Here is a 13,212-nt window from a genome sequence, read left to right as displayed (position 1 = left end):
TGACGATTTCAAAAGAGAATGAAATAGTGTTATGCATAGTTTCAAGCAATTAAAAAAAACTCTACGTATTTTATTTTATGTAGAAAGAAAATACATATATGTGTATGCGTTTCACCCTTTAATGTAAATTCCTCAAATTGACTTAGTTTAACGTAGAAGAGATTCTCTATCCTTTAATAATAAAACCACCTGTAGCAAACTGTATTCAATAGCAAATTCTGTATCAGTAAGTACACGTTATTCATTGGCTATACTTCTTCTACAACCAGACATAAAAACCAACTACAAGAAAAAAGAAATATAGCAGAAAGAAAGGTGAGAAATTTCACGCTGAAAAGAAATAACAATGGCAAGTTTATCATTTCTGACTGTGGTTCTATGTCAAAACACGGAAAGAGTGAGAAGTAAGACAAAGGAGAAACGTTGACGGCGGCTTGTATCTGAATGAGGAACCCATCCCTGAATTACAATGGATTAAATATATTCCTATAGTAAATTGTGTTTTGACAGTTGTTATCTGGCTTTCATATGTCCTTTAAAAATATATTAGATAATATACGAATGCAGGTAACATATCATTGGCTTCAAATTTTGGCACAAGGCCAAAAGTTCTGTGGGGAAGGGCTAGTCGATTATGTCAAACCCAGTACTCAACTGGATCTTATTTTATCGACCCCTTAAGGATGAAAGGCAAGATCGAACGTAATAAGTCGGAAGAAATATCGCAAGACATTTTGTCAACTGTATTAACGATTCTGCCAGCCCGCATAATATCAACACATTTGTTATTTCTTTTCAGCGTAAAATTTCACACCTTTCAACCCATTATTGATATTATTTATATCAACGTGACTGTGTGGTAAGAAGCTTGCATTCCAACCACGTGGTTCAGGCTTTAGTCGTCTCACAAAGTGGCACCTTGGGCAAGTATCTTCTACTATAGCCGCGAGCCGACTAATGGCTTGTGAGTGAATTTGGTAGACGCGTACCAAACGTGTGTGCGTGTGTATTTGTGTCTACGACTGTCCACCACCACCGCTTGATAACATTTGTTGTTAACCCCGTAACTTCGGCGAAAGATATCGATCAAATAAACACCAGGTGAAAGAAAATTAAGTACCGGGGTACTAAAATTCTTCAAGGCTGCTGCCCAATGGCTGAAATACGCAGAAGATAAAATATAAATGATATCCGGGAATGATAACACAAATTTTATTATCATTGTCAAAGGCTTCACTTTCACTTTCTATCAAGTGATATATGAAAACAGCTGTCTTATTTCTCAAACAACATGGATATGTATGTATATATATATATGTGTACACATATATATCCCGTAGGTAGTAAGATCAAGCATTTAGCAAACAGAAGAAGAGAATGCCATTAACATGTAAGTAATCATTTGTCGATATAACCGCTAGCACATGATTTATTCGTTTTTGATCTGTCTAATAATGAAGGGATATGCGAGTTTGCTTATGAAATTTTATATATAACGAGTATCATACGATTTCTTGCGGCTACCCCCTCCTAAAAAATGTGGAATAGGCCAGGGTATATAAAACTATCATATAAAGTAGTAGGGTGCATTAATATATTATAGAATGTAAAACAATGAGTTGCAGTACGGTATTTTCGTAATTTCCGAAATTGATGGATTTGTACCAAAATATGAAACCATTATTATTATTATTGAGTGAGGGAGCAGTACGGATGAAATATCGCTAAGCATTTTTCCCGGTGTGCTTACGACTCCGCCAGCTCGTTGCCTATTTTATCGTTTCTAATACTGGCTTCAAATCTTAGCATGATTCCGGCAGTTTCTAGGGAGGGTGTAAGTCGATTACATCGAGCCCAGTGTCAACTGGTACATATTTTATCTACTTCGAAGGGATGAAAGGCAAAGTCAATCTTGGCGGTATTTGACCTCAGAACTTAAGAACGGATGAAATACCTATTTCTTTACTACCCACAAGGGGCTAAAGACAGAGGGGACAAACAAGGACAGACAAACGGATTAAGTCGATTATATCGACTGTTGATATAACTCAACAGTGTATGTAATACCATATTCATCCATTAAATAAGGTTTCTATATTAACTCTAATCCATATTACACATCATTTTTCTGTAGCAAAATTATTCCAGCTTCTTTCGATTTAAGGGGGTACAACACGGCTGTGGTTAAGAGGTCTGTTTTAAATTCGATCCCGGGCCCCCTAATATTTGTAGACGAAATCTGCAGTATCAGAACTTCTTAACACCTAAATTATCTGGCTGTAACCTATTCTTAATCTAGCGTAGTATTATTTCCCGTCTCTTGCGAACTCTTATTTGAGATCCCTCTGTTGCAAGCATTTACAACTAGACTCGTCTCTGAGAATATCTTCCTATCTCCCTTTCTCTTATCTTAGATATCCTTGAATGGATCACACGTGCTCTCATTACTTCTTTCACAAAGCCATTAAAGAAATATTAAAAAAAACTCTTAATAATCATCTTGCATAAATTAAATGCGTCTATCTGAGCCATGATCGTGACCTGTCGATGTGTGCCTGATGACCACGATCGTGGCCCGTCGGGCTTTATGTGTTAAATTAAGTTTACATTTATTTGTGCTCTATTTCTAATTTCCATTAGAATTGTACGGATCAAAGCCACATTAAAAACGAAATCGAACACTCTTTAATACTTACACAGAAATAAAATACTCAATAACGATTGATTTATCAATAAGTACAACTTTTCATAAGGCATAGATCTTATGCAACCTGATGCAAAAACAGCCACAACAAAAAAGGAGTAAATAAATAGACCTAAGAAACTTTACGCGAAAGAGGAAAATCCACCCATGCAGAGTGTGCTCCTTGATCAAGAGACAGAAAAAGTGAGAAGAAAAAGGAAGGAACTATAACACTTCTACAAGGAACAGAACATGTCGGGACCTTCGGAACTAACTACGAGATTACAATGGATTTAACATTGCATTATTATTATAGAAAATAAGGCGGCGAACTGGCAGAAACGTTAGTAAGCCGAGCGAAATGCGTAGCCGTATTTTGTCTGCCGTTACGTTCTGAGTTCAAATTCCGCCGAGGTCGACTTTGCCTTTCATCCTTTCGGGGTCGATAAATTAAGTACCAGTTACGCACTGGCGTCGATATAATCGACTTAATCCGTTTGTCTGTCCTTGTTTGTCGTCTCTGTGTTTAGCCCTTTGTTGGTAGTAAAAAATAAGGTATTTCGTCTGCCGTTACGTTCAGAATTCAAATTTCGCCGAGGTCGATTTTACCTTTCATCATTTCGAGGTCGATAAATTAAGTACCATTTTGCGTACTGGAGTCGATCCAATCGACTGGCTCCCTCCTCGCCCAAAATAAATTTTGGGCCTTGTGCCGAGAGAAGAAAATAATATAAAGGAGGCGAGATGACAGAATCGTTAGCATGCTGGGCATAATGCTTAGAGGCATTTTGTCCGTCTTTATGTACTAAGTTCAGATTCCACTGAAGTCAGTTTCGTCTTTCAGCCTTTCAAGGTCAATAAAACACATGCCAGTGGAGTACTAGGTTCAATGTAATCGGTTTACCCACCACCCCTGAAATTGCTGACCTTGTGCCAAAACTTCAATCCAATATAATATACTTATATGTATTGCTGATTTATATAATATACTGCTAAAATTTCCTGAAGTAACTTATATGATATACGCCTAAAACTTCTTTCATATATCTTTTGTGTTTTATTTGCTTCAATTATTAGACTGCAGCTATGTGTATGTGCGTGCGTGTGTGTGTGTGTGTGTGTGTGTGTGTGTGTGATTGTGTGTGTGTGCGCGCGTGCGTGCGTGCGTGTGTGTGTGTGTGTGTGTGTGTGTGTGTGTGTGTGTGTGTGTGTGTGTGCATGTGTGTGTGTGTGTATATCTCATTCACGGTGTCTGAGAAATAAAACAGATGGTCTCATATTTCTGCTGAAATAAAGAATTGAAGCTAAGTATTTCACAATGATAACAAAAATCTGTGTTATCATTCCCAGATATATAAGTAATATCAATATTGTCTGCAGTTGACTATTATCTTAAAAATTCTTAAATGACATATCAGTCACGTAGTAACCACAGCAACAACTAACGAAATGAAATTTCCTACAATAACAATTATTTCAAATTGTTGCCACAAGGACAGCTTGTTGGGACGAATCGATTGCATCAATTGCAGTGTTCAACTGGTACTTATTTTATCGACCTCGACGGGTTGAAAGGCAAACTCGCCCTCGGCAGAATTTGAACTTAGAATGTAGCGACGGGCGAAATACCTATTTCTTTACTACCCACAAGGGGCTAAACACAGCGAGGACAAACAAGGACAGACAAACGGATTAAGTCGATTATATTGACCCCAGTGCGTAACTGGTACTTATTTAATCGACCCCGAAAGGATGGAAGACAAAGTCGACCTCGGCGGAATTTGAACTCAGAACGTAGCGGCAGACGAAATCCGGCTAAGCATTTCGACCGGCGTACTAATGTTTCTGCCAGCTCGCCGCCTTTATATTATATCGCGAAAATCAACAAGCTGTGGTAGTATATTATATAAAGTCAGGCAGTATGTTTTAGCTATGTATTATATTAAAATTATGTCGAGATTTGTTGTAGCACATTATATTAGATTCAAGTTTTGGCACAAAGCGAGCAATTTCTGAGAGGGTTGAATCGATTACATCAACCCAAGTGTTCAACTGGTACTTATTTTATCGACCCTGAAAGGCAAAGTCGACCTCAGTTGAACTGGAACTCAGAACATAAAGACAGGCGAAATGCTGCTAAGCAGTTTGTCGGTGTGCTAACGATTCTGCCAGCTAGCGGTAATTTATATTGTTTTTAATACTGGTTTCAAATTTTGACACAAGGCCACTAATTCCGAGGAAGTGGGTAAGTCGATTACATCAACCCCGAAAGGATGAAAACTACAATCAAACTTGAACTCTGAATGTAAAGATGGATGAAATGCCGTTAAACATGGTAACGATTCTGTTAGCTCGCCGTCTTTGTAGTACATAATATTAAGTACAGTAAGACGTCTGCAATGTTGTTTGGATAAAGCTTACTCCTATTATGATTTTATGTAATTATTATCACTGTACGCTTCAATCAAAAGTTCAATAATATTCATAATACTATATGGCAAACATACTAAAACCCTGTAATCAGTTGATTGCATAGCACCATGGAAAGTAAGATTTGAATATAGCAGTAACTTCTTGGTCCACGTGTTGAATGAAGTTGATTATATTTGGTGGTAGAAAAGCTACTTTTATATTATTTCAAGTTATAAGGCGCGAACTGTCAGAACTGTTCCCAAACTGCGCAAAATGCTTAGGAGCATTCCGCTCCTCTTATGTTCTGAGCTCAAATTCAACTTTCTCTTTTGTTCTAAAATAAAATGTTTTTTTTGTGTTTAATTCAATACCTATATATGACAGAATCACGAGAGCATCAGAGAAAATGCTTTGTGGTATTTGTCCCACCTTTTTGCATTCTGAAAATAACTTTGCCTTTCATCCATATGGGATCCATAAACTATAGTATGAAACAGATGACAGGAGTCACTGTAAGTCATCTTCTCAAAAATGTTGGCCTTCCGCCAAAATTAGAAACAATTATTTAGACAGCAAGCTAAATCACCAAGTCAATTCTCTTACATTTTGTTCCGTGAACCTCACTTAATAACTGAAATTTACTAAGCTGACCCAGAGGTATTCTACCGACTGAAGGATCGCACTCAATTCATATAGGCTAATTTTTTTTTAACCTATATAACTTAGATTTTTTAGGAAGGAAAAATAGAATAGATTACATTTCAATGACTTTTACAAAGAAATTTTCAAACACGAAATCAAAGCCAACTCATTATTTGGCTTCAAACAGTTGTTATAACCACATTATTTGTATATCCGTCCATTATTTATATATCCATATATGGCTAAAGTAGGGGGTTCTTTTACCACCTGGTGTCACACCAAGCCGCTCTCGTTCATACTTGAAGAAGAAACTATCACAGCATAGTTACCGCGTATTTGTTTCTGATTTCATCATGTAGAGTTAGTGCTTCCCAATTCATCTTGTAAATCACCTTGGACACACACAACCTGCAGTAGATAATCTCTGATTGCAAATAACTAGGTCGTGATCAGGCGATAGTTAAGCCCTTCTCTGTACCATAACGGTATTTATATATGTGCTTTTATAATAGAAAATAAACTGATAATTCTTGCATAGATAATAAACCAGATCATGTATATATAAGACAGCATATTAGATAATCCGTATACAGAGACAGCAAACTAATAATTGTTATATAGACAGTAAGCAAAAACTGCAAATAGATGCTGAAATAAAAGATTCGAAGACTTAAGATATCTGGAAATCTATTACCATTACTTTTGATCAAATTTACACATTGATCTATTTAAACATTGGTGCTTCTGCAAACAAGAAATTCCCATATGTTATTTAAACGAAATTTCTAACAATTTTACAAAATTTCTGCGACTTTGTTTCAAATAGAATTTTTAAAGTCGATTATGTATACTTTGTTTTTAGAAACCTCTTAATTCTGTAAAAGGGCATTTGTGAAAATATTCTGCGTTTTGTCTGAAACAATGTAATTTTATGATCAGCTTTTAGAAATTAAAAAATTTTATCGTTGCGTTTGTAGAAGCAGCACAAACGTTTCTGAGAATAAGGTCGCTTAATTTCATTCAGTGTCATTTTTCAAATTCAGTAACGCTTTGTGTTAGGTACAAGGTAACAAAATTTATAGAGAACTAGCAGTATCGCCCGGCGTTGCTCGGGTTTGTAAGGGATATAACTATATAAGCATTTTTAAAGAGTTATAGCAAAAAAATAGCAAAAAAATGCATTAAAAATGGAATAAAAATGATGGTAATTTTTCTTTTAAATCGTTGACTCATCGTAGACATTTTTAGAGAGTTACTTCCCTTATATAATAGCGAAAAAATGCATTAAAATGGAAAAAATGATTGTAAATTTTTTTTTAAATCGTAGACTCATCGTAGCCGTGCGCTAATACCCAGAAGGGCTCGATATGAATCACGACTATAAGATACCCGGTTTTGGTTAAACTGCACCGCAAAATGTGGGAGTAGTTAGGAATCTAAATCGTAGGAGACAGACACACAACTTCACTTTTATATATAAAGATTTGTGCAACAACTAAAACATTCGGTTGTGCAAATTGTTTGTACAGGAAACCTGCCCTGTGTGGCGGTTTTTGCCGTTTTTGTGGATCTGTTTCAGCTTTTTTAGCGATTTCTGTTTTGGCGACTTCAAGCCATGAAGTCGTTGTTCTAAAAGAACTCTGGTCTCCTTGACAACGCTTTACGACGTTGATTTCCCTACCCTGCCTTCCCCACAGCTTCACGAGGGAGGGAAGAAGGGGAGGAGCTACACAGGTGCAGGTGCGAGCATGAACGCCAACGCCACCACCGACACACGAAAAAATTGGAAGAACCCAGACAACAGCTTCAGCCACCACCACCACCACCACCACGACCAACACCATCACCACTACCACCATGACCACCACCACCACTACGCTCATGACCATCACCACCACCATCATGAAGACCACGACGACGACGACCATCACCACCACCACCACTACCATCTTCACCACCCCCACCACCACCAACAACAACAACACCACCACCACCACCACAAACACGACCACCACGACCACGACCACCATCACCACCACCAGCACCACCGCCACCACCGCCTCCACCACCACCATACTATGCCTCTGCTCTCTCCTTTTGGCTACTAAATCCATTACCATATTTCACAAGTACCATCGCCATACAATATTGCCTTCAAAAGTTAGTGTTTGGATAATATTTTTTAAGTAAAAGTTGTGCAACAACTATAACATTCGGTTGTGCAAATTATTTGCTCGGGAAACCTTCCCTGTGTGGCGTGTTTCCCGATTTTGTAGAATTTGCTTTCGGGCTTTCTTAGCCATTTCTGTTTTGGCGACTTCAAGCCATGAAGTCGTTGTTCTAAAAGAACGCTGGTCTCCTTGACAACGCTTTACGACGTTGATTTCCTTACACTCCCTTACCCACAGCTTCACGAGGGAGGGAAGGGGGAGAAGCAACACAGGTGCAGGTGTGAGCATCACTCACACAACTTCACTTTTATATATATAGATATGCGTTAAAATGGAAAAAAATTATGGTAAATTATTTTTTAAATCGTAGACTCATTGTAGACGCGCGCTAATACCCAGACGGGCTTGATATGAATCACGACTATAAGATACCCAAATTTGCTTAAACTGCACCGCAAAATGTGGGAGTAGTTAGGAATCGAAATCGAAGGAGACAGACACTCACACAACTTCATTTTTATATATATAGATAATAATTATAGAGTGAAGTATCCGAGCTTCTTTTCTGAAGAAAAGTAGCAGCCAGAATTGGAGTCAATGCGGGATTGATGTCAAGCCGAAAATTCAAATTACTGAAACCAGTGTTTCCCTACAGGACAGATACTCACCCACCGACAACAAGATTATGTTAACGTAATTACAGGTCTCAAAATGTAATTGTAATTTACTATTTGAACGATGAAATAGTATTCCCGATAAAATATTTTTTTCATTTTCAGTTTACAAACCATTAATGTTCACAGAATCATCTCGCAAATATTATTCTTCATATCCCATAACATTTTCTACAAAATATTTGATATTTTCTTATATTTCTTTCACTAGATTTGGTGGCTGTCATCTTTCTTGTGAGCTCATATGATGTTTCATCAGTTTGTAAGTTGTAAATTTATATTTAAACAAAGTAACAAGAGTTAGAGCTCTGACGAATTCCATAAAGGTCTTGTTTAGTATTCCAAATTTGTGTTCTATTTTGCCACCAGAACATCTGTTGCTGGTAATGATAGTTGACAGCAAAATAACCGGTGACGTAGCTGTAGTTTTAGCTACATTTGAGAACACTTTATCGATTGAGTAATCGATACAGTTATTGATTAGTGTGGTGGCTTGCAGACTTTTAATCATATCCTGCCACAAGCCAACAAAAAATGCAGAAAAAAAACTTATTTGGTACTGTTATGTCGTCAAATGCTGAGTATCTGGATTTACTTATACTGTATTCCTAGGCGGAGAAGTAGCAGAGTTGCTACAGTTACAAAAAAATAAACCTTTACATGTAACGGTTTATCGTGTTCGGATTTCAGCGTTATAGGATCGATATATATCTACGACGGTGAACTGGAGGAATACATATATATATATATATATATATATATATTTAAATAATAAGAGTGAGAAATTGAATATTAATTTGATTAATATCAATTTAAAAACCAGCGGTCTAGTATATTGGATCTTCAGATCATATATATATATATTGATCGCCAGCCAGGAAACCTTTTTTTGTATTTTCTCTCTGTTTATTTTTGTGTTCCTTTCTGTTGAAGAGCGTAGGCTCGAAACATAGCAATAGAAAAAGTCTTTTACGTTTCGAGCTTACGCTCTTCTACAGAAAGGGACACAGAAAAAACAAGGAGAGAAAAAGATGTGTGTAGTGGCTAACGATCTATCATGGCGTCAGACTCGGACAGAAGGGTCACGCACGTGAAGGAAGGTAGGGGAGATAACAAAGTAAAGATAACGTGTGTGTGTGTGTTTGTGTGTGTGTGTGTGTGTGTGTGTGTGTGTGTCTGTGTCTGTGTGTGTATGTTTGTGTGTGTGTGTGTGTGTGTGTGTGTGTGTGTGTGTGTGTGTGTGTGTGTGTGTGTGTGTGTTCCATCATATACAAACAAACGTAAGTTTGTTTTTAAAGCGTTGAAATGTATTGTAGAACAAGGAGAAAGATAAATGTTTTTCAACACGTATATATAAATGATAAAATCCTTTTATGAGCAGAAATATTTGCCGGCTAATTTTTCTGTTCTTAAAAGGATCTTGTCCTTTATATATACTGTTCAGTATTATTCTGTTCAAAATAATTTTATCTTCCTAATTTTTATATATATGTATGTTTATATATATATTTATATGTATATATACATATATATATATGTATATATATAAACTTAGATAAACTTAGATATGTTTCGACCAGAGATTGGTCCAGGCCATGTCTAACTTAAAGCACCACCTGATAGGATTATTCGAATCCTGTTTAAGTCAAGTTTTGTTCAAGTAGTGAGTTCTTGTTGGGTGAGTTGTATCCAATTATGGGTGGCTTATCTGGTATTCTTTGAAAGAATCTATCCAGACTCTGTTTAAAGTTGATGGGATCCTTTTCCTCTTTGATCTCCCTCGGGACAATGTTAAATAGGGCAGGGCCTGTTGAGGAAAAGAAATTATGTTGCAGTGTACATGTATGTTGTGATCTTGAATTTGGCAGGGGACGTATAGCCCGTGGTCCAAGTCTTGGATGAGCCTTGAAGCTTATGTTTAGGTCGTTTGGGCAAAGTTGGCGGTATATTTTCCACATCGTACAAATGATGTACCGCTCACGGCGACGCTGGAGGGAATAAAGTTTCAAGGCTTTAAGGCGATCCCAATAATCGAGAGCAGCCATGCCTTCAATTTGTTTAGTGAGTGCCCTCTGGGGTGACTCAATTCTGGAGATGTTTTATCTTGTGTGAGGAGACCACAGTGGGCAGCAGTATTCAAGGTGTGGCCGTACAAAGGAGGAAAAAAGTGGTATGATGACACCTTGTTCTAGGATTGGAAAGTTCTTAAGATCCAGGAACTCATCCTACGAGCTATATCGACCTTCTTGTTGATGTGTGCACTCCAACTGAGATCGTCATCAACAATTACACCCAGGTCTCTGATATTGTTAGAGGCTGTGAGCGGTTCCCCTGAAGGAAGAGAGTATGGTTGTTTTAGTGAGGAATTTCTTCCAAAATGCATCAGCTCAAATTTTCCCTCATTCAGTTGCATTTTGTTTCTGTCTGCCCATATAGATCAGACTGGAGTTGAGTTCGGTCTGCTTCTTCATTGACGATTTGCTGGAGCTTAGTGTCATCAGCGAATATTTTCACTTTGCAGTGATGTACGACACTGGAAAGGTCGTTTACGTAAATTATGAAGAGTAGCGGACCCAAAACAGTTCCCTGGGGAACACCGCTGGTGACTTTTGCTGGGACTCCATCAACTACAACATGTTGTGTTCTATTCGCCAGGAAATACTTAATCCAGTGTAGAACTTTTCCACGGATTCCAACATTTGCCAATTTTGAGAGTAGGATGTTATGGTCTACCCTGTCAAACGCTTTACTGAAATCAAGATATATGACGTCAGAGTTCGAACCTGTTCCCAAGGCTTTGAGTACATCTTCAATGTGGTGTTAGAGCTGTGTTAGAATTTAGGAGTTTGTGGGTCTCCAGGAAGTCAGCTATCCTTGATCTTAACACTCTTTCAAACACTTTAATGATGTGGGAGGTGAGTGGGAGGTGAGTGAGATTGGGCGATAGTTGACTGCGAGGGATCTGTTTCCCTGTTTGAAAACCGGGATGACCGACTGGGATAGAAACTGTTTCGGTATATAACCTGCGTCTAACGAATTTCTCCAGAGGTTGGTCAGAGGGACTGCAAGTTGATATCTACATTCCTTCAGGAGACTAGCGGGAAATCTATCAGGGCCTACAGCAGAGTAATGTTTGACCTCATTTATTGCTGCAACGATGTCGGTGGCAGTGAAGGTTATGTCTGCGATTTTGTGTTGGGAGTCAACTTCGTTCGTTTCCCTCACGTCAATATCAGTGGGAACACTGAAGACAGAGCAATATTGTTTCTGCAGTATTTCTGCCATTTCTTTAGCATCGTGTTGGGGAATGCCGTTATCATCAATCAATGGCCCAATAGGTGAGACAGTGGTTCTATGCTTATTTGCATAAGAATAGAACACTTTTGGGTTCTGTTTGATGTTTTTGATTACCCATTGTTCCTCCACAGCTCTTTGATTTTCAATGGAGGTTTTCACGTTAGTCTGCAGATGAAGTTTTTCCAGCTCTAGTCTTTTCATTGTTGTTGAATGTGGATGTTGTGTGTGGGAATATATATATTTATATATATATATTATATGTATATATATATATATATGTATGTATGTATATATACATATATGTCATATGAATCATAAATGAGACATGTCTTCATTGTGTCTGTATTCCATTTTTGAATTGGTAAATATATAGCACCAACCATTTTTCCCTGTATCCAGAAATCGTAGTATTTTCATGTGAAATTACTTTCTTCCTGTCTCACCTGTTTTGTTACCATTTAAATGAAATAGTAATCAGTGACGTTACGCTATTCAAAATCACAACACTTAATGAGAAAGGTCGATTCTGCATTTTCCTTCTTGTTTTGGCTGATCTAATACGATATAACAGACTGGATACCATACAATTAAATTATAAGTATTTTCTAATATATTCAATAATTCTATTCTGTTATTCTCTTATCGGTTTGAACCAGAGGTTGTGTTTATTTTGGGCCGCTGCCGTTTGCGCTAATGCTCAGGTTAATTTTAAACTTACTTCCCAGTCTCTCTGGAATCGGTCTTGTTGGAGTCGTGAGTTGTGCAGAGCTGCCTTTCTCTGCGTTTCTTGCGGTGATATAGTTTCATTATTTATATCAAATTAAATTTGAAGACATCCTCATTTATACCTCGGAGAAGGGGCCTTTTGGCAAGGTTTTGAAAAGTTGCGCAACTTTGAACCCTGAGTATCATTATCTATTCGTCGCCGATTTATTCATACCTCGAACTTACATCATTTATTCATGACCTATGTGTGACCTGTTTGATTAATGAGTTGTATAAGTAAAAATAAACAATGGCTGACGACAGTTTTGTAAATCATTTATAAATATTTACTTTATAGCTTTACCTCAAAAAATAGTGCGATACGAATTAAAAGGACGTGCTGAAATATTTCATAATGGAAGCTGGGGTACTATTTGTGATGATAGCTGGAACAATGCAAGTTCTACCGTTTTCTGTAGAATGCTTGGATACAGGTAATATACACTTTGGTTATTAGCATATGAAAAAAAAACATAAGCTTCTATTTGATGTTAAGATGCGTTATTTTGAAAATGTGTGTAACTATAAAAAGAAAATTAAAGAATGTCTTCGCTGTCTCCAACCTATT

The 13,212-nt window shown here is 37.4% G+C and overlaps 1 protein-coding gene across 1 annotated transcript in view; it reads left to right on the top strand.

The window, feature by feature from the left end:
- The first annotated feature begins 1,302 nt into the window (after positions 1 to 1,302).
- LOC115212325 (deleted in malignant brain tumors 1 protein-like) overlaps positions 1,303 to 13,212 on the top strand; it is a 97,022-nt gene continuing 85,112 nt past the window's right edge. Inside the window, exons 1-3 of the mRNA XM_029781189.2 lie at positions 1,303 to 1,390; positions 8,794 to 8,844; positions 12,943 to 13,078. Coding sequence (XP_029637049.1) covers positions 1,378 to 1,390; positions 8,794 to 8,844; positions 12,943 to 13,078 — 200 coding nt within the window. The 5' untranslated portion in view covers positions 1,303 to 1,377. The remainder of the gene's footprint in view (positions 1,391 to 8,793; positions 8,845 to 12,942; positions 13,079 to 13,212) is intronic.

The sequence above is a fragment of the Octopus sinensis genome, linkage group LG5 (genome assembly GCF_006345805.1).
Source record: "Octopus sinensis linkage group LG5, ASM634580v1, whole genome shotgun sequence".
Lineage (NCBI taxonomy): Eukaryota > Metazoa > Mollusca > Cephalopoda > Octopoda > Octopodidae > Octopus > Octopus sinensis.
The sequence above is the reverse complement of the archived record's forward strand: the minus strand, read 5'-3'. Positions and strand labels throughout refer to the sequence as shown.